Here is a 20,680-nt window from a genome sequence, read left to right on the forward strand (position 1 = left end):
TCGTGATAGCAGTGATGCCCTCTAAGGTTCGATGGACCTTGACCCAAAATCCCTGAAGTATGGGGCAGTCCCAGAACATGTGTTTAAAATCTGCGTCCGGGGTCTGACAGCGGGGGCAGGTAAAGTCTGTGTCTGGAAAGAATTGATGCAAGCGACGTGGTGTGAGATAGGCTCTGTGGAGAATATTAAACTGTATATTACGGAATCGGGCATTCCTGGAGACTTTTTTGGGATATTCTAGAGCCATGTCCCATTCCCTGTCGTGCACTACCCTGCCTATTTCCATCTCCCATTTCTGACGTAGAGGTTGAAGGGATGGGAGGAGCAATGAGCGTACTGCCTTGTAAAGCCAGGTAACCAAATGTCGCCCCACCCCCATGTGTAGGATCGTGTGTAACACTGGGTGTTGTATGGGCTCCCCTGTTGTGGGATTCCAGTACCGTCGGCTACTATCTATTAACCGTATGTGGACCAGAAATTGTCCGGGAGGTAGGTCGTACTGTTCCATCATCTGATCATATGACTTCAACTGTCCATCTTCAAAGAAGGATTCTACCTCCGTGACGGATAGATCTGTCCAAACCTGGAGCATTCCCTGCGTGTAGTAAGAGTCTCCCCATGGGAACCCTACCAGTGGTAACAAGGGTGAGTATGGCGGCCGCGTTTTGGACATGCGGTGGACACGCATCATACAGGTGCGGGCTATGGACATCTGTAGTGGTCGGGTACGCATGGGCTTAGTGCCAGGCAGCCGCAATCTGTGGAGTGCAGGTTGCGGCGTGGTACCGTCTGTGGTGATGGTTTCGCCTACTTGTCTCCCCGCTGTCCAGTATGATAACCATTTGAGCTGGGCCGCTAAGAAATACGCTTCGAATGCTGGCGCTCCCAGACCTCCTTCCGTCGTGGGTAGATATAGTGTGGTTAACGTGACCTGTTGCCGCCCTCCGCCCCAAACTAGTTCTGTGAGGAGACCCTCCAGCTCTGTGAAGAACTGTCGCAGTGGGATTACTGGAAGGTTTACAAAATGGTACAGTAGCCTAGGGACCATTATCATTTTTGCCAGAGCTACTCGGCCTATGGGCGCCAGCTGTAGCGTTTTCCAGAATCCTATCGCCGCTCGGAGGCCTGCCAGGTTTTTACGATGGTTTCCTGCATATAGGTCCTCCGGAGTGTGATATAGCCATACCCCTATATAACGGGGGGCTACTGCGTTCCATGCCAAGGTTTGGGCGCCTATCCGGATCTCGAACAGGGCCATATGGGGGCTCAGCGGGTAAAGCGAAGATTTCTCCCAGTTTACCTTGAGGCCCGAGATCTCCGCGAAGATGCTCTCCAAATGCTTGTCAGGTCGCTGGTGGCGTCGCGTACATAGATCAGTAGATCATCCGCGTACAGGGATACGCAGTGCCTAGTGCCTGCTATAGGAATCCCCCAATCTCACCCCCCTGCCACAGACAGATCGCCTGGGGTTCGACCGCTGGGGCGAATAGGAGGGGCGACAGTGGGCACCCCTGCCTAGTTCCTCTCTCCACCACAAACTCCGCGGAGATGTAGGGGCCCATCCTGACTCTGGATGTGAGGCGCGTGTACAGAAGTTTTGTGTATGCTATCAGTCCCGGGCCGATATTATTCTGTCTGAGGACATCAAACAGATATGGCCACAAGAGTGTGTCGAATGCCTTTTCGAGGTCTAATACGAGGCATGCCGCATTGGCAAAACGCCCTCGAGTCGTGTCCTGAATATGAAATAGTCTGCAGAGATTGTGTGACGTGTTCGGCATGAACCCACATTGGTCGGGGTGGATTAGCGGGGACAGGATTTGGGAATATCTTTCTGCTAGTATTTTACCCAATATTTTGCAGTCCGTGTTGAGTACAGTTATCGGCCTTTAGGACGACAGGAGTGTAGAGTCCCTGTGTGGTTTCAAAAATGTAAATATGATCGACTCCCTAAGGGAACCTGGGAGTACTCCCGCCTTGAGCGCTTTGTTGAACATGATGACCATTTGTGGGACCAATTGGGCTGAGAAGGTGCTATAATATTCGAGCGGGAACCCATCCAACCCTGGGGCTTTATTACTGGCTAATGCTTTTATCGCCTGTTTCACCTCCACTAGTGTTATCTTTCGCTCCAGCCCTTTCCTATCTTCCGGTGGGACCTGCGGGAGTGTCAGGGTGTGAAAGAATTTGTCTGTTGCTTGGGGGGTCGCTCTGCCGCGGGACTCGGTAAATGTCGGAGTAATATGTGAAAAAGACTTGTATGATTGCAAGTTGGGAGGTCTGGAGCTGTCCGGTCTGGTCCCTAAGTTCAGTGACTGGCTTCACTTCTGTATCCTATCTGGCTAGCCAGGCCTATAGTGTCCACCCTCAATTGCATTCTCGGTGCATCTTAGCTGCATAGGCTCTAAAATTATATTTGCGGAGGTCTCGTAGTGTTTCCATATATCTCGTTTTGGCTTCAGCCACTCGTTACGGAGCGACTCCACCACGGGCGTCTGATTTTGTGAGGGTTGCTAACGTGTCTTCCACGTCTTGTAAGGTCCTCTCCAGAAGTCTGCGCACTCCCATTACCTGCTGTATGCATTGACCCCTCGCCACCACCTTATGTGCATCCCATTCTAAAAGTCTAGAGGACGCTGTCCCTGCATTAAGTGTAAAGTGGCACTGCAAGTGTTCCCCATGGTCATGCGTAAAAACCGGATCCGTGAGACAGTCCCGGGGGAGCTTCCAAGTGGGCACTGGGGGGTGTGGTGGTTTCTATCTAAGGGTCAGTGAGTGTGCATAGTGGTCAGAAGTCACCCTTCCCAGGTAGTCCGTGTGGTGTAACTGCACATGCAGGGCTGTGGAGCATTGAAACCTATCCAGGCGTACCCTCAGATCATGGGGGACAGAGTGGAATGAGTAGAGTTTTGTGGTGGGGTGTTGTGCCCTCCATGCATCTTCCAGTGCCCACTGGTTCACCCAGACGTTAAATAAGTCTGTCTGTTTATGTACAGGTGATTGTGCCGGGGGGGATGGGAGCGGTCCAGGGTCACGTCAAGGACACAATTGTAATCTCCACCTAATATCCAGGGGGTGTGGGTGTGGGTGTGGTGTGCCAGTGTTTTTGTGAGGGTGCTCCAAAACATGTGCTATTCTGTGTTAGGAGCGTAGATACTGCCTATCAGCACTGATTGCCCATCCAATAGGCCTTCCAATAACACATACCGTCCTTCCTTATCTACCACCCTGAGCTGTTTCTTGAATGGGACACCTGGCCTCACCCAAATTAGTGCTCCCCTGGCGAACGCGGAGTACCCAGTGGCACAGACTATGCCTCTCCATTGGTGCTGTAAGCATCCGACCTCCGTAGTCGTCAAGTGGGTCTCTTGCAGGAGGTCTATGTGTGTTTGCTGGCGTTTCAGGTAGGCGTATACTGCATATCGTTTACTTGCCGTATGTAGCCCTCGTACGTTCAGTGTAATGAACTTTATATCCGTGTTAGAGAGTTTAGTCATGTCAACTACCGGGTCTCGTAGGGCCTTGTTACCTGTAGTCGGGGTGCGCAGCGGGGACCTCCCCCACCCGCACAAATACCTCCCACATGTCCATTAGTAGTCCAGTCATGTCAACTACCGGGTCTCGTAGGGCCTTGTTACCTGTAGTCGGGGTGCGCAGCGGGGACCTCCCCCACCCGCACAAATACCTCCCACATGTCCATTAGTAGTCCAGTCGTTTGCCCCCGCAGGGGCAATAGGAAGGGATAAGGGAGGGGAAAACATAATAACAATTCCTGGGAAACTGTCGCAACGTAAGGGCCCTATCGCTTGACACAATAAGTCCAAACTGTACATCACGTACTGTCTCTAGCTCATTTCGTGGAAGGGATGGTTCGGCGTCGCCACTGAGGGTCCGATGTCACGCTACCCACTGCGTAGTGTATTTGTAAGTGTGCTCGCAGTTGCCATTACCTGCACCATTTAGCCGCGATGCCTTCCTGTGTTCACCCTACTGAAGTCTCCTGAGCGCAGTGGATTCGCCATCCTGTGATGTTCAAAATAATGTGTCAGCTGTTTGCGGTGTCACCAGTGGTGGGGAGATTGAGCCCTCTCTGGAGGCGCGTGTATCGCTGCGTTCCTCATCTTCAGATGTGAATAGGTGGGGGCCGCGTTCTCCTCCTGAGTCGTCAACTGTGTGTCGGGATTCTGCCGCCGCTCGCAGGGCTTACCGTCTGTCCGCTATTATTTGTTCCAGATCCAGCGAACCTCTGGTGTTGGGGATCACCGAGCGGTACAGTTGTGTGAGGGAAACCTTCTTGGACCGTTGCCTCGTTTGCTGGAGAGGGTGTGCCGCGGTGTGGTTCGCCAGTCCGGCAGGTCGCCATCGTGGTGTTCCAGCCATCGCCGCGCTTCTGCTGGATCTGTGAAGAAGTGCGTCGTTCCTTCATGGATTATTTTAAGGCGAGCTGGGAAGAGGAGCGCATATTGCACATTGTGTTGCCGGAGGGTTTGTTTGACCGCCTGGAACGTGGCCCGTTGGCATTGTACGGCCTGGGAATAACCAGGAAACAGCATTACATGTTTGTCTTCCACCCTGAGTGTTTTCGCTTGTCTGGCTGCACGTATTATCGTGTCTCTATCTTGATATTGTAGTAGTTTAAGCAAGAACGGTCTAGGTGGGGAGCCCACAGGCGGTCTTCTGGCGGGACCTGGTGTGCTCTTTCCACCGAAAAAAAGGGCGTGAGGTCCTGGGTTCGGGTGAATGACTTTATCCATGTTTCTATGTAGCCTATGGGGTCCGCCCCCTCCACCTTCTCCGGCAAATTGAGAATGCGTATGTTGCTCCGACGGGAGCGACCCTCCAAATCATCGGCATTTTGTACCAGGGATTTCACTTTGGTTTGTAGTTCTTTGATGGCTTCTTGGTGGAGGTGGACCTTTGGCCCTAGGTCATGAAGCGTCTTCTCCTCTTGGCTCACCCTCTCCGTCAGCTTCCTGTAGTCATCTCGTAGGAGGTTAATGTCTGATGCAAGCTCCCCAAATTTGTTTTCCATGGATAGCCAGGATTGCTCTATGGCCGCCAGTACCTTGTCCAGCTTGGTCGACATGTCTTCATTTCGTGGCTGTTCTCCAGACTTTGGCCTTCCTGAGGAACCTGGGGAGGGCAATCGTCTTGTGGCCGGCGCTGGCGTCGTAGTTATCGTGCGTTGCTGTCTCCCATCGCCACCGCCTTCGATCGACCGGTGTCGGCGACAGGTCTCTTATCTCCAGGTAATGCTAAGGGTCCTCAGATGAGGGGGTACTCTCCGCTTCCGCCCCCACTGCGAGAGCGTTGGGCCTTAGCCCCGTATAAGGGGGGAGGGTCTTTTGGGCCACTCATCAACCGATGTCGCCCACCGCCGGTCTTTGCTGGACGTGCTTGAATCTGGCGCGTTCTCGAGGGGGGGACCTCACTGTGAGTGGGGGGCCTCCCAGGCCACAAGTAGCTTTCTCCCGGCCGGTATGCCGGTACTGCTCCTTCCCTTCCAGCCGGGTCGTCGCTAGGGTGATCGTCGGGTTCGGGTCTCCGGCCGTCTCCGACTTAGCAGGAGCGGTCTACGCGAACCGCCTTTGTGCGTGAGCTGGGATGAAGGTGCACATCGCCCTGGCTCCCCGGCGCTATATGTGGGGTGAGAGTTGGTGCAGCGAGCCACTTTTCCCCAACTGTGGCCCAGACTCCAGCGGGGGGTTTCTCACGATCTCGCCGCTGGTCCACCTTTCTACTGGCACTCGAGACAGAGGAGGTAGGGGTCTTCCTGGCAGTGATCCCCTCAGTGGTAGGGCAGAGTGTTGTCTCGTGGCCGGTGTGGGGTTCACCTGGTCCCGATGCGCCGTATACACCTCTGCGGGGCGGGCCCCTCTCACAAGTCCGCTTCAGCCCTTATCCTGTAACCCCTCTCCCCGATGGCAGGTGGGGGGAAGGGATGGTCGCATGCCTGGGGGGGAGACGGGGGGCACCCTGGTACAGACTCCTACTCGCGGTCCCACAAGTTAGTTGCGGGACCTCGTATGCTGGCTCAGGCTGTGGGCCGGGTTGCTGTGAGCGGCCCCTCTGGCGGCAACGAATCGGGCGGCCCAAGGATGTCGGGAGCAGGGACGCGGCGCCGCAGGCTCCCCAGTCTCCCGTGGTGTACTCACGGCGCTGGTGTGGTGAGGTTGGCTCGGCCCTCGGGCGGCCCCCGAGCCGCAGCGCGACCGCTGCACTGTGCCTTCACTCCCGCGGGTGCCTCACTGTCAGTCCCCTGATCTCCGGGGGACGGCGCCACCATTTTGGGATGAGCCTGGTTTGTCTCTCTTCGGCGCCGTGTGCACGCCGTGCCAGTGCGGGGATGCCGGCTCAGCTCCCGGGCGGCTCTCAGGTTGCGGCGGGACCGCTACACCGCGTCCTCACCCCCGCGGCTCGTCACTGCCAGTCTTCCGACCACCGGAGGATGGTCGCCGCCCTTTTAGGTGAGGCCGGGCCGCCCCACACTTGGGTTGTTTCGGGTCGCCTGATGCAGATGGGCGTCATTCAAATACAACGGAGTCTTCCTCTGTGGTGCTCTACCATGGTGCTATAGTTCTGGGCTGGTTCATGGCTGGCTGCGTGGAGTATTTTACCGGTTGTGTGGGCAGCCGGCCGGAGCACTAGGGAAGTGCGTCCGCCATCTTGGCCGGCTGAGCCACGCCCCCATGAAACGTCCCTTCATGTTAGCTAAAACAATTCACTATAGTGTTGTTTTTGTTCTGAAAGGCCATTGTAAGTGTGATGTACAGATCTGTTTATCTGTTTTAGCATTTATGGAACTTTGTAATGGTTTTGATTAAGCAAATGAATAAAAGTCTTCATTCATTCATTCATTAGTAGCTTCTTTTAGTTCTTGACAGTCCTAATGTGATGTGTACTGGTTACAAAGTGAATGGTGGCAGGCACATACTGAACTCTAGTAGCTCCCAGCGAATGTATGCTTTATAAGGAAGAGATTAAAAATGTTACTTCAGCATTGCACTTTAGGGTTGCAGACTGTTCCCAGTTTGGACAAGAGAAGTACTACGCCCTGCTGCTCAAAGCTCCTATATCATATATCCAAGAGGATGCTGACCATCTCTTTCTTCTTTCTTTTTAGTTCGCAAAAGCAATACCATTCCAAATGGAGTTTTGTGTGACGCTTGCTATTCACGGAGCTCGTCGTATTGTTCCCCTAAGGACATAATACCTTGTCTAGGGCTAGAGACTATGTGCGGAATTGTTCAAAGAAAAACTACAGGTAATTATGGTAGGTCTTTTGCTTTCTTGTTCTTCAGTTCTGTATTTCTTCCTGGCTGTTTCTCCCTACAGCATTGAAACGCAGTGCAACATTTGTTGTCAGCCAAAAAGCCCTTTCTGCAGAAGACCTTACGGCAGGCGAGGACAATCTTCAAGGGAAAACTCAGTTTTCCAACATGCCCTGTTTTCCAAAGGTGCCCGCACTTGCTGATGACATCGATCACAGAGCCCTACGGGTCCCACGCCACAAACTCCGTCACTCGACGGTGGGCAGGGCAAGATACGCAGGTACTCCAGTGGTGTCTGTACTTTGATGAAGTAAGTCGGGAATGGGTGGAGATGCATGCGGTCTGTTTTAGTCACAAAGGGGGTGATATGAGAGGAGGCAGCGGTGCGTCTATTGGGGCATAGGGGCGTAGCCCCACCAGCCCACATGGACCCGCATCGCGGCCGCCGGCCGCAATCCTATTAAAATAAAATTACTGACTGACTGTACATAAACATTACAACAATAATCAGCCGCCGGGAATCTGGGACACACCCGCCGATTTCGGAGAGCGCAGGGGGGGTGGCCTGCTGCAGCTTGAGTGACAGACTCAGGCTGCAGCAGACCGTAGTGCGCAAGTGCGATATGGTATCCAACTAGCCGAAGCATGCGCACTGAAGCTCCCCAGCGGGACCCAGGGGTACTTGTTCGCCTGTCACAGCCCGGGTTTACAAAGGGCGACAGGGCGAACAGCAAATGTGCCCCCCTAGCCAATCCTGGCGCGTGGGGGTGGCACACACACTGCCTCTGCCATCGTGCCACAACTTAATGGGCAATCACTGCATGGCTTCACAGTGAAGCCATGCAGTGATTGGCCATTTCGCCGGGATGCGTGGCTTCCGTTTACTGCGCTGCTGTGACGTCGTGGTCCCTGGAGCTCAGCTCGTGACGACCAGTAGTGAAGTGAAGTAAAGTCAGTCTGACGATGATCGGGATGACGGGATCGGATCCTCCATCGAGTTTGTGACCTGTAAGAGGAACACCCAACAGTAAGACCTTAAACCTGCTACCTATTACCCTGTTATAAACTGACTTACACATGAATGTCAAATTCTATTCTGGGTGTGCAATGTCGGGTGTTGATGATTGGGGTGATTCTGAGGGCTGTTTCAACAAACACCCGCCCTTCAAATGGAATTCTTAAGGAGACTTATGCATCAGGGTCTAGCGCCTCAAGGAAGATGAATTGATTGCCAGACTCAGCGCTGGATTCTTCATCCAAGCGAAGGCCGCTGTGGAGTGTTTGTGCGGGCGGGGGGGGGGGGGGGGAGTGAGTGCTGCTTGTTGCCTTTGTGTATGAATAATGCTTTGCGTATCTTCTCAGCTTGCCACCACCACCAAGGGGCAGAGTTTTCCAGGTTTCAGTGATTCGTACAGCGCCTTGGTGCAATGATTCAAGGCGCACAAATGTATTTTGGCTATGTAATCTTTTTAAAGATCAGTTATTCGAACCTCTAGCCGTCCTCCATAAGCCTAGCTGATTATATCTCCACGGATGCATGCTTCTCCAAAGCCTGTGAATATTTTACATACAAAGGTACTACTGAATTTTTTACATCTGCCGCCGGGAACAGAGCAGCGGCGGGAAATAATGGCCGGCCTGTCTTTATCTGCAAATGTGCGTCGTTTGGAATGGTCAAATAAATTAATTCTAACTAAGTCATCGGTAGATTCATTCAAAAGGTTAGGTTTCCCTTGTCAGATTGCCATAACTACTTAATCATATTCTGAGTGTGTTTATAAATCGCTAGCACATGTTTCATTCATCATTTGTGGTTAGACTAGACACTAATTGGTTTATTATCTTAGGAGCAGGAAAGCATGACTAGGATACCCACGGCTATTACAGTCTTGAGTCCGGTCCACCCCATCCTTTAGTTTCTGTCTCTTTGTCTGTAGGCCGGAAGAGCAGTCTGCTTCGGGCATGTGCCGAGAGCTAGTGTCTCAGTTTCTGGGCGCTAGCAGCAGCAGCCCTGAGCCTGGGGTCTTTGAACACTGATTCTGCTCAGGGTCACACAACTTGCAGACCAGCACAGGCCGCAGCAGCATGTTCCAGCAGGCGCCGGGAGCGGTGAGTCTGTGTGCTGGTTTATGGGGTCCCCCAAGGCCTCCCTCTCTTCTCCTCCCCTTCCTTTCCATTGGGGGGGGGGGTCTTTGAACACTGATTCGGCTCAGGATCACACAACTCGCAGAGGAGCACAGCGCAGGCCGCAGCATGTTCCAGCAGGCACCGGGAGCGGTGAGTAGGGGGCTGGTTTATGGGGTCACCCCAAGGCCTCCCTCTCTTCTCCTCCCCTTCCTTTCGATGGAGGGTGGGGGGCTTTGAACACTGATTCTGCTCAGGATCACACAACTCGCAGAGGAGCACAGCGCAGGCCGCAGCAGGCGCCGGGAGCGGTGAGTAGGGGGCTGGTTTATGGGGTCACCCCAAGGCCTCCCTCTCTTCTCTGCCTCAGGGGTAGAGTTGGAATTAGAGCAGATTTCCTGCTCACATTATTATCTCTTCCCAGCTCGAGGAAGGTTCGCGTTTGTTGGGCAAACTTTAAGGATCTCAGTATGTTTATATAGTGAAAAGGCCGCCCTTATTTTTGGTGTAAGTTGAACTTCCGGCGGCGAAGAAACCCCCAAACCCGGTGATCTCTGGAGAAAGGCATTTTCTAAACAGTGTAGTCTTTTTAATAACATATTTTTAGCCCCCACGAGGGACAACATACTAGTCAGTGTGTGATGTGACCTGGGTGAACCGGCGTAACTCAGTAAAAAGTCGGATTGACAACGTGGCCCAGAACTTTAATGATCGCCTAATGTAACCTCTAACGATCACGAGCAAGACCTGCTGCTAACTGGGGTTATCTAAACAGTGCTCCGATTTCCTTATAAAGCAACTTGTTCTGAAATCTGTAAGCAGTCCCAGACTTGTCATATGTGTCAAGCAGCAACTCTGGGTTTTTGTTTTCAGAGGGCTGCCACTTGCTGCAAGGCTGTCTTTCAAGCGCATCCAGCCTGCGCCGCACAGGCCTCTACCAATCACAAGATGGCAACGACAGGCTTTTTTCACTTTGAAAATAATGAAATACAGTATTTCTGAAATGACTGGATGTTCTCTGGATTTTGGATGAAGAAAAGGTGCTAATCCTGGACCCAAATCTTTCTAACACCGTTTGTGATTGTGAAATTGGATGGAAGGTGGCGCAGCATTTTTGTTATTGATTGGAAAGATGGTGTAGCATCCAATTTATGTTGCTGTCTGCTTTGGACTTTAGCAGTAATATGCTGCTATTAACTCTTCCCCTTATCATTGTCCTGACTTCTACCGTAGGGATCGTAATTCTAACTAACGAATACAGTGCTCGTCTTGCTGCGTGCGCTGTTTTTTTAACCTTATGGCTTTGAGGGATTTGTGCATTACCTGTACTGTATGTGTGATGTGACTATCTTGCTTATCGCTGTGGGTTGTAGTGATCCCTGCTCCTATGTGCTACACATCATGTGTGGGTTATGGCCATAGCTACTCCCAGCCCAAGTCCCATCGCCCCTTCCCCAATCTGACTTGTGACTGGCTGTTGCACAACCTTAACCATATTGGCTCTCAAACGGTCTATCGTGTATGAAAACATAGAGATTTTTCGATAGGCAGATGTCCTTGACAGGCCCACAGGGCTGGGGCAGAGTCACAATTATTACTGAGGGATGTAAGAAGTTATGAACGGTGCTCCACAGAGATCACGGAGTGCAAGCTTCTGCCATTGGAAACCAGTGCGGACCATATGACCCAACGGGGAGAAGGGAGTTCAGGACCTGCCCGTTCAGTTCTTGGATTCTTAGATGTACTAGCCATCACGATTTGGCTCAGATGGTGTTTAAATTAATTTTCTAAAGAATGAACGTCAATAACGTCTGTAATACCACAGGATAATAACTGGCGCTTCTGACGTCACTGCCTCTGCCAAGCTGCATCGCTACTGCAGGCCAGTGAGTATTGCAGGCTGTGGGAAGAAGACCGACAAAAGCCAGGGCAAATGGCCCATGCAGAACTATCAATATCCTTCTATCAGGTAAAAAGCCTGATATTTATTCAACTCCATGAGCCCGGCCCTCAAAAAGGTACTGCTAAAACATGCGCTGCGGTCTAATTTCATGAAAAGCTTACAAATTTGGACGCTTAAATGGTCTCACCAACCACAAGTGTGTGTCGATTGTGCGATTTGAAGCAGGAATCATTATGAAAGCCAGCGCCAGGGCTATTCCTGAATGTGTTCTAAAAATGAAATGTCACAATCGTGATGGCAGCTGGAATTCATCACCAGGCTCCCTGACAAAGAGCATGTAAACAATTTATCCATAATTAAAAGTGGGAAGCTCCAAAATGTCCGAAGCGTTCTTGTATGGGCGATGGCAAGTATAAATGTGAAATGAAAAGGCCTCTAGCACTTTAAATGTAAACTCACCTTTGCCCTTATTTTTTATTTATTTTTTGCAACAGAGCTGTTTTAGAATTCAATAGAATAGACTGCTTTCTGTATTTAAACACCATATATGAATACTATAGGGCGTTCATTGTTCAGAGAGATATGTAGAAAGATGAGTGCTTTGAGAGACACTAAATCTTCTTTTGCTAGTTCCCAAATCTCTCTAATGGTGCAAAATGGCAACTCAGCAGTAAACAACCAGTAACAATTCTGCACGATTTAGTGTTCTCTTACTAAAATGCAGAGGGATCAAATGATTCATAAATTTATGGTTTAAATCTTTTTATTGAGATTTCCCAACATACATGAAAATAACCATGTAGGTTTAGTCATCATGCCCTTAACAGTGCTAAACATTTTACCTAAAAGGGTTACACGATTCATAAGTTTAAAGACAAATCTTAATAGTTGTGATGTCAAAATAAGCCGTTTCACTGGCAGTTGTTGTCCCAAAGATGGAGAAACACGTGCTACACTTTTGGTGGGTTATTTGTGAAAACCCTCTCACTACATGACAGCAGTTGTGTCACTTCCTCTTTAAGCACGGCAGTGCTCCCTTGACCATTTTACAGTGACTGCATCTGTGGAAAGAACTATATACCCTCTGCTTTGTGTCATACAGCAGGAATGTTTGGGCTGAGTGGGACGCCTCAAGAGGTAGGTAGATGCACACAGGTGCTGGAGATCTGTGCTGCTTTGTTTTAACTTTAGCAAAGCTTATGGAGGGCATCTGAACTTCTGCTTGAATATTCCCCGTGTCAGTAGGGAAGAGGCCCACAAAACCTTTTATGGTGAAAAGATATTCCCTGGTCAAAAAAAGCGTTTAGCAGGGTCCCTGTTTTCAGTCTCGGGAGAGGACAAGTGAGTATAAACTGACCACAAAGTGGAGGACAAACACACACAGGTCAATGTGAATCAGGCTGCTTTTCGAGCCACCAAAGACGCAAAGGGGGCCATTAAGATGTACTGGCTCTGATCTGTCACTCACACTTGTGCCAAGGTATTTCTCTCCATTGAAAACCCCTGAGCATGCCGCAGCATGGAGTGGCTAATTTTGCGGCACCATATGTGGAAATTTTGCAGCACAACATTATGTTTTTTGCTGAGTTGTTGTGTCACTTTGTTGACCCATATCTGGTTGTCCTATCCCCAGAAACACTGAAGAGCTAGTCAATCCACTTAATGTTTTTGCTTGCCCCCTCCTGCCCTCCCACCTTTTTTTGTGCTTGCTGTTTGTCCAACCAGTCCTCTGTTGTCCATGATGACCTTCCCACCATCTCTCCCTTTGTTGTTCAAGTTACCCCATCCCACTAATCCACTCTCCCCCTCCCTCCCCTGTCCGTGTTATCCCGTCCTCCACCCGCCATAACAAAATACAGACGCTGACGGCTGACACCTGTAACCACATCATTGTTGTTTATTTCTTCACACCGTACATTGTCTGTGTTGCCCCATACATGATAAAGATTACCACTACCCTGACTCCCCCCCTCCCGGCATAATCCCTAAATCCTATCCTTCTACCTCGCCCCCTGCCCGAGGCCTAAAACCCTGCCCTCCCACCAAAAACTATTCTGACCCCACCCCCTCCACCTTGAGCCCTAAAACCATGCGCTGTCCTTAAAACTACCGTTTACCCTTCATCTGCCATGAGGCCTACTACGTATCTATTACCTATTACGTACCTATTCTTGTATCGTTTTATTGTTAAGCCTATTTATTGTTTTTTGTTTTGTAGTATCAAAATATTATGAATACTCGCTTTCTATCACTTACGATGTAATAAATTACTTTATTATTTCTACTCAATAAAAAAAGAAGATCTTGGATGGGTGGATGAAATATGGCTCACATATAAACGTCTAAATAGAAAATCATGCTTGCATGTAGTTTGTCTGTGGCATCCAACTTGTAACAATTATTAAATGATCTTTGTAGAAATGATCCAATCTGCCTCTATGCCTTGAAGCTGTGCTTCCTTTGGAGTGTGACTCGCACAAATAAAACTGCAAAAATGTTTAAAATAAAAATAGTGCATTCGATTTTGAGACCCCACACATATGAGGTCCCTACTACAGATGTAGAAGATTTACATGAATAGGACCAGTGTATCCCTTGTTGCAGTCAGTCTTGGTGTTTTTTTTTATTAGTGCACATTTAGAGTCTCAGTATAAAATGAATCCATAAGGCCTCAGGCTTACATATCCACCCTATTACGTTTCTCCTCATAGCATGTGGCAAAGCTAATTGAATCATCCTAACCAATATAACACTAAATTATAATACCTAATCTGCCAGAGGTACATCAGGCCCTAGGGGGCCCTTGGGGTAGTCACTCCTGGAACCTTAACCAATCACTCAATATCATGAAACCTTTGCCCTCAGTGTCACCAACCAGCCTTTAATTGGCAGGTGAGAAGTCTGGTCTAGTTAGAAGCTTCCGAAATGTTGGTAATGAGCAGAGATGTGCCTTTCAAGGTTATCTAAAGAGATGTCCGACAATATGTGGATCTGCCTTTGAGCACACGAGCAAAGGGCTGAGAACTGCCCTGTTTTTTAAGGTTTAAACTGGGTGCCCTTTATGGCTCAGCAGAACTGCTTTGCGATGCAGAGCTGTGAACTTTTCTTCAAGTTCCTGACGCTCCTGGGGAACGAGCCTGGCAACCATTACACTGCTGTGCAACTTCTTCTACTCTTAGAGCTGAGATTTCCATGAAAGTCTTATAGTCTGAATTCAGCACCTGAGCATAATAGGACGGAATGTATGAAGCTCTGTGGTTATTACTGAATACGCTGCTACCTATGTTATGCCATCTATTATTGTAATAACTGCACTTTCACAATTGCTTTATTAACCTTCCTGCTTTCTCAAATTTGCTTGAAAATGCATGATTTTTCTTCAAAATTTTCTTGGGGGGGTAATCCCCCCAAACTCCCCTTTTGGGGGTCGGGCTCGCTCGCTACGGTGCTGTATGCAAATCATACGCCCCACCACTTTCTAAATCTCTTACTCACCGCCCCTGATGAGAGGGCTGTGACACCGCAACTACAACAATGTCTTAACTTCACAAGGGCGCCGGTCACGGGCTTCCTCCTCCCACCAGTTTTCAAGAACTACATTAATAAAGAGCAAATGCAAGTTGAGATCTCGCCACACCGAGCGGTATAAAAACCGAGAATCACATTGGGCAAGGGTACGAGCATGGAATGTGAAAGAGTTGATCGAAGGAGTGCCAGACACCTCCCTTCCATAAACACTAAACAACAATCGGGTGTTTTTAGAAATACGAGTGTTCCTCATATTTACTATTGTCTTTAAACAAACACACAGACATTGATAACGCAGATCATTAAAGAAATGAAGGAGTGTTGTGGCTGACTGTTTGCCTGAGAACCGAGAGCAGATAGGGCCTTTTAAACACTGGATGCAAAATAATCTGTTTTCCCCTGGGTGCAGTCTTGTAGATAAGACTGCACCCACCGCATGATCTGCGTGTTGCGAAATAGCAACACCCAGTAGGTAAACATGAGAAGCAAAAACACCAGACTCCACTGGCATGAGTCTGGTCACATAAGATACATATTGACATCTAGGTTGGTTTTTGTATTTAACACAACTGCTATGGAAAGAAGTATAGAGAGTATCTGATTCAATATAACGAATATTCGCAAATGGACTAAAAAAACGATTTTCTTTTCTTTTAACAACATGGTTTTTAGATTTGCATGGAGATCACAACATTTTGACTATAGCCTGGAGGGGATTTGCTCCCATAAGTGCACAATACAGGATAATTGTAGTTTTAGCACAGCAAAACCAAGTATATAGAATGAAGAAATCACGGTGAAAGCAGCCTGTCTTGATTTAAGCCAGGTACAATGTCCCCCTATGTTGCATTCTTTTTTCCCTCTCCTTAGAAAAACTATTGGAAGACAGAGAATACAGGTGAGCACATTAGGCCTCATTCTAATGCATGGAATGTGTGCTTTTTAGGTCTAGCCTGTCAATGCGCTTGCGCAGGGCTTTAAGTGGGGAAAACAAACTCTCAAAGGGGCGGAGCAAACCTCTTAAAGGGGTGTGGCCTATCCAAGTAGGGGCGTCGTCTAAATAAAGGTAACTAGTGTAGCTATACCCCCTGACAAGCCGTCAGCTCTAGGACTCCTCAGAGGGTCATCAGATTTGGAATTCCCCACTCAGGCTCACTCTCTCGCCTCCTTATTACAGCAAGGCTATGTATGGATAACTCCATACACCCTCCCCAAGACCGGTGTCGTCATCCTGGGAAATGCCCAAGCAGGCACCTCCTGTATAGGGTGGCTTCACGTGAGGCTGAGTGTACTAGAAGCACTGCTCCCAGAAGGCAACGCGACTTCACAGGGGTGAGTTTTAACGAAGCCACCACCCCCTTCAAAACATGCCACAGAGACCTCTTACAACGCGGTTCACCTGGCATGATGTCATGCCTTGACCTCCACTACTCAGTAGTGAACAAAATGAGCATGCGCACATCGATGTGCATGCTCTCACTGAAGTCCAAGAAAAAAAAAAAGAAAACGGACTATCTCTGCAAGGCCCGAAAATAGAGCCCGATAGAGACTCATTTGGAAGCCCCCTAAAAATAACTGCCAGTGCTCAGTCCCAGACAGACCCGGCCCACTAAAAGCCCTGAGTTTAGTAGTAGTTAGGGCATATACCGCAAGCAGCAACATAAAACTGGCACATAAGACATAAAATGTAGACTACAAGATAATGCAGTGGGGTGAATATACTGTGGAGAGATCTGGGGTTAACCTCCAGGTCACATGGTCAAATCTCTGGACAGCGTCTCAGCCGTTTATCTTTCCACGTTTAATGAATTGATTTGGCTGGCAGTCACAGCTGTTATTTAAATAACCTGGTCTGGCTGCTCTCGTGAGGGTAGATTTCGCAGTCAAGCATGCTAAAAAGTGCTCAGGCAGTCATGAGCAAGACGTAAACGTGTGGGCGCTATAGATATTCTCTTCTGAGTTGCTCGTGTGATTGCTCTGCGTTATGCTGAAAGCAGTGCTGTCTTCACCTGAAAATACTGCCTGCGCCATTTTTCTCCGTGACCTATCTTCACCCTGAATACAAGGCCGTGAGCCCTAGGGTCACGTGACCCGGCATGGGGCGACGTTGGAAGTGCAATCCTTCTCCATTCCCGTCACAAAATGTTCCTGCTGTATTGTTTCAGCACCCCCTTTGATTTTTGCAAAGCAGAAGGCTTGTCATGTAGGCAGAAATCCGGCAGTTACCTTTGACGGCCGTGCTTTATTTGAAAAGGACACACTCGGGTCTGATCCTCTCGGAAACCACAAACAGATATTGTAGTGAAACGGGATCTGTTTTATATTCTGCTCCCCGAGGATGCCAGCATTGAGCTGTGCACATCGATGTGCATGCTTTCACTGAAGTCCAAGAAAAAAAAAGAAAAAAGAAAACAGACCGAAAATAGAGCCCGTAAGAGACCCGTTTCGAGGCCCCATAAAAATAACTGCCGGTGCTCAGACCCGGACAGACCCGGCCCACTTAAAGCCCTGCGCTTGCGCATAGAGCTTGCAAGAGATATTGGATCTTAACCAGAGCTTAACCATTGGGCGATTTGATGCTGTGCCCGTGAAAAGCAAGGAAAAGCGCGTGCACATCAAAGCCACCAGCCTCCCTCCCACAGGCATCCCCCAGCATGCGCTGTGCACATCAAAGCCACCAGCCTCCCTCCCACAGGCATCCCCCAGCGTGCGCTGTGCCTCAGGCATTTCTCCTCCCCTAATTTATTCACTGCCCACGGCTTTCACTTTGACGGCCGTCAGGCCGTCTCTCGCCTCACGCTTATCACACCCCCATCTTCTCTCTAGCACGCTAACACTCATTCCACAGCCTCTCTCCCATTGGCTCTTCACTTAGTGCATGCTCTTTTCTGCACACAGCTGTCACAGGAGGGATGGCTACCTTTAGTTAAACATACTCGTTACTTCTGAATTCCCCGATATTACTGCAGCATGAATGAGGTGTCTGTCACACACAACCATGAAGGTGCTCACTCATTTTTCCCTTGTTTAACTTATCCCATCCCCTTACTGTTTCTTCTACCCGGTCCCTGTTTTTCCTGCCACCTCCTCTCCGTGCTCCACCCCCCTCCCCCACTACAGAGCGCCTAAAGCAAAGAACCATTTGCCACCCCCTCCCTGCTGCTGCTCTTCTCAGCGCGTGCACTAAACCCCCTTCTCCCAACGCTCTCAGCTCCTTGACGCAGGTCACGGCTGAGCATACAAGCAACAGACCCTCTGTATTGTCCGTTTGATGCTGGCCTCTGGCTTTCCGTCTCACTTATTTCGTATTCCTGTCCTGATAAGGGGAGATGCTGCAAAAGAAAGAACCTGCTGCCCAAAGGCAACTTGCATGCTGCATTCGTTTACTTTCACATTCGTACGTTTCTGGACCATGAATAATTGTAAGTTAAAAGAGAAAGTGTTGAGGAGGAGCTTAGCGCGCATCCAAGATGGTCGCGTGAGCACAGGGCTCCCGGGACCCTCGCCACCTCCCGCATATATCCTGCCACTAATCCTGCCACAGATGACGGGTTGTTGAAGATTTAACCCTGCTGATCTGAATGCTCTTTTCCGAATTTGATTTGGATGCCGGGAACCGGACTTACTCTGTTTGCAAGTTGGCGGCCTACAGCGGGGAGCAGCCTGGGACTCAGGTCCCCGATGTACCCGGGTGGTAATTGAACAACAACGGCCAGTGGAGGTTGTCTTGTGCCCCCGTGGTACTTTCGGTTTCGTTTTTGGACTCTCTGGGCTGAACCCAGTTTCCATCAAGCTCCAGTCTCCCGAGGTCTGCACTTGGCTTGTGCGCTGGCCCGCCACTCTCCGTGCTTTGGACTTTTCGGAGATTGACCTGACGAGGAGCCATTCATACCAGGTCTCAAAGGGCCCTCAGGGGCACGTTGCACACTATGGCGGGCAAGCCTGAAGGCGATAAGCGGACGACCAAGAGCACGCCCCGAGGTGGTGCCTCTCAATCGAAAAACATGGATCGCTACACCCGTCCTAAAGGTACCCCCAGTGGTGCGTGCAACACACCGGACGAGACCAGAAATGGTTCAGCGTTGACAGCGTAGCTAACCCTGCGGGACATCATGGGCGCCATTGCGGAGATCAAGACTTACGTGGGCCAGCAGTATGAGACACTGGCCTTGAAGTTAGACACGGTGGCGATCGACATTAACTTGATCAGGGCAGATCTGGCGAAGACCAATGAACGGGTCAGGTCTTTGGACATCATGACCGCCAGTCTTACAACCGACGTATCTGATCTTCAGACTGAGGTCCGAAACCTACGCTCCACTAACGACTTGTCCGCCCGCCGACTGGAAGACTCAGAGAGTCGTGCAAGGCGCAACAATGTCCGCATTATTGGGGTTCCGGAGAAGTCCTTTGAGATGACTACAGATCTCCTCGTGGAGGACTTGATACTGAACCATCTGGCCCCCAAAGGCCTCAGTAACTTTTTTGCAATTGAGCGCGCCCACCGTGTTCCGGGTGGATCTCATAAGCCAGGCGCTCCACCGCGACCCATAATATCTAGAATTTTCAACTTCAGGGACAGGGACGCTGTTCTACAGGCATCGCGCACCGGAAGTCCCATGAAATTTGAGAATGCAACCATCAGCTTTTACCCGGACTTTACCCAAGCAGTTCAGAAGCAGAGAATGGAATTTATGGGGGTCAAGCGGAGGATGCGGGACATGGGAGTGAAATACTCTATGCTCTTTCCTGCCCGGCTTCGAGTTGAACACAACGAGCGAACGCTTTTCTTTGATCGGCCTGAGGTCGTCAGTGACTGGCTAGACACTTTATCGGCGCGTCGAGATCGCCCGGATCTCTCGGAGGGCGCAGAAGGTGGCCTGCAGGAACAGGAGTGAGAGGTGACTACGGCACGCCACGTGAATGGACTTTGCAGCAGTGGTTTGATGACTTTCTATGTGAATACACTTGTTTGCTAAGCCCGGGGGTGGCGGGGGATACGGAACTCTTCCTCCTCCTGGGGTTTCTTTCTTTTTGTAGACTAGTTTCTTGTGAGGGCGACAGGCACACTGCAAGTTGGGGTGGTTCTTTGGACTAGCGCAGGGGTGCAGGGTGGGGGGACATGTTCTAGGAGTCTTCTTGGGGGTGGGCTGGGGAATTTTGTTAGGCTTTGTTAGGTTTAGAGGCAATGTTTTACGATTTATTTTGCTTTTGATGTCTGCTTCGCTGGAAGGGGGAGTCGATCCTTACTGTTGGGATGGGGGGTAGGGGGCTGAGGGTCATCAGTTGGAGCGTCAATGGCCTGGGGGATGGCATCAAACTGGGTATAGTGTCTCAATTCACGAAACGTTTCTCCCCTGATGTGGTGTTGTTACAAGAAACGCATTTGATTGGGAACACATGTCGTGCAATGAACCGCCGAGGGTATCGTCTGGTCGCCCACTCCGGATTCACCACTGGGTCGAGAGCGGCAGGGATTCTAGTCAGAAGCTCCCTCCCCCTTGCAATAGATGCAACCACTCTAGATGATAGAGGTAGATATGCTGTTGTTACTGGCAGATGGGAGGGGAAGACGATCTCCATACTCTCTGTCTATGTCCCGCCTGGCTTACAAACTACGACATTTGCGGACTTGGGGGAGGTAATACTGGGACTCCCAGAGGGTATTTTAATTGTGGGCGGAGATTTTAACTCGGCGGTCTGTGGCACAGAGGATCGTAGCCCCCCAAGAGACCATGCGAAATCGCAGTCTTGGTTGAGCAACTTTTTGGAGGCGCTGGGTCTAGTGGATTGCTGGAGGTTGATGCACCCTGGGCAGGCACAGTACACCTTTCACTCTGGAGCGCACGGGAGC

General features: G+C 50.1%; 1 protein-coding gene across 1 annotated transcript in view; it reads left to right on the forward strand.

Moving 5' to 3' along the window:
* LOC144770779 (phospholipase A2 inhibitor gamma subunit B-like) overlaps nt 1-20,680 on the forward strand; it is an 892,650-nt gene that overhangs the window by 465,394 nt on the left and 406,576 nt on the right. The window contains exon 5 of the mRNA XM_078655535.1: nt 7,124-7,264. Within this exon, the coding sequence (XP_078511661.1) occupies nt 7,124-7,264 (141 nt within the window). The remainder of the gene's footprint in view (nt 1-7,123; nt 7,265-20,680) is intronic.

The sequence above is a fragment of the Lissotriton helveticus genome, chromosome 7 (assembly GCF_964261635.1).
Source record: "Lissotriton helveticus chromosome 7, aLisHel1.1, whole genome shotgun sequence".
Taxonomy (NCBI): Eukaryota; Metazoa; Chordata; class Amphibia; order Caudata; family Salamandridae; genus Lissotriton; species Lissotriton helveticus.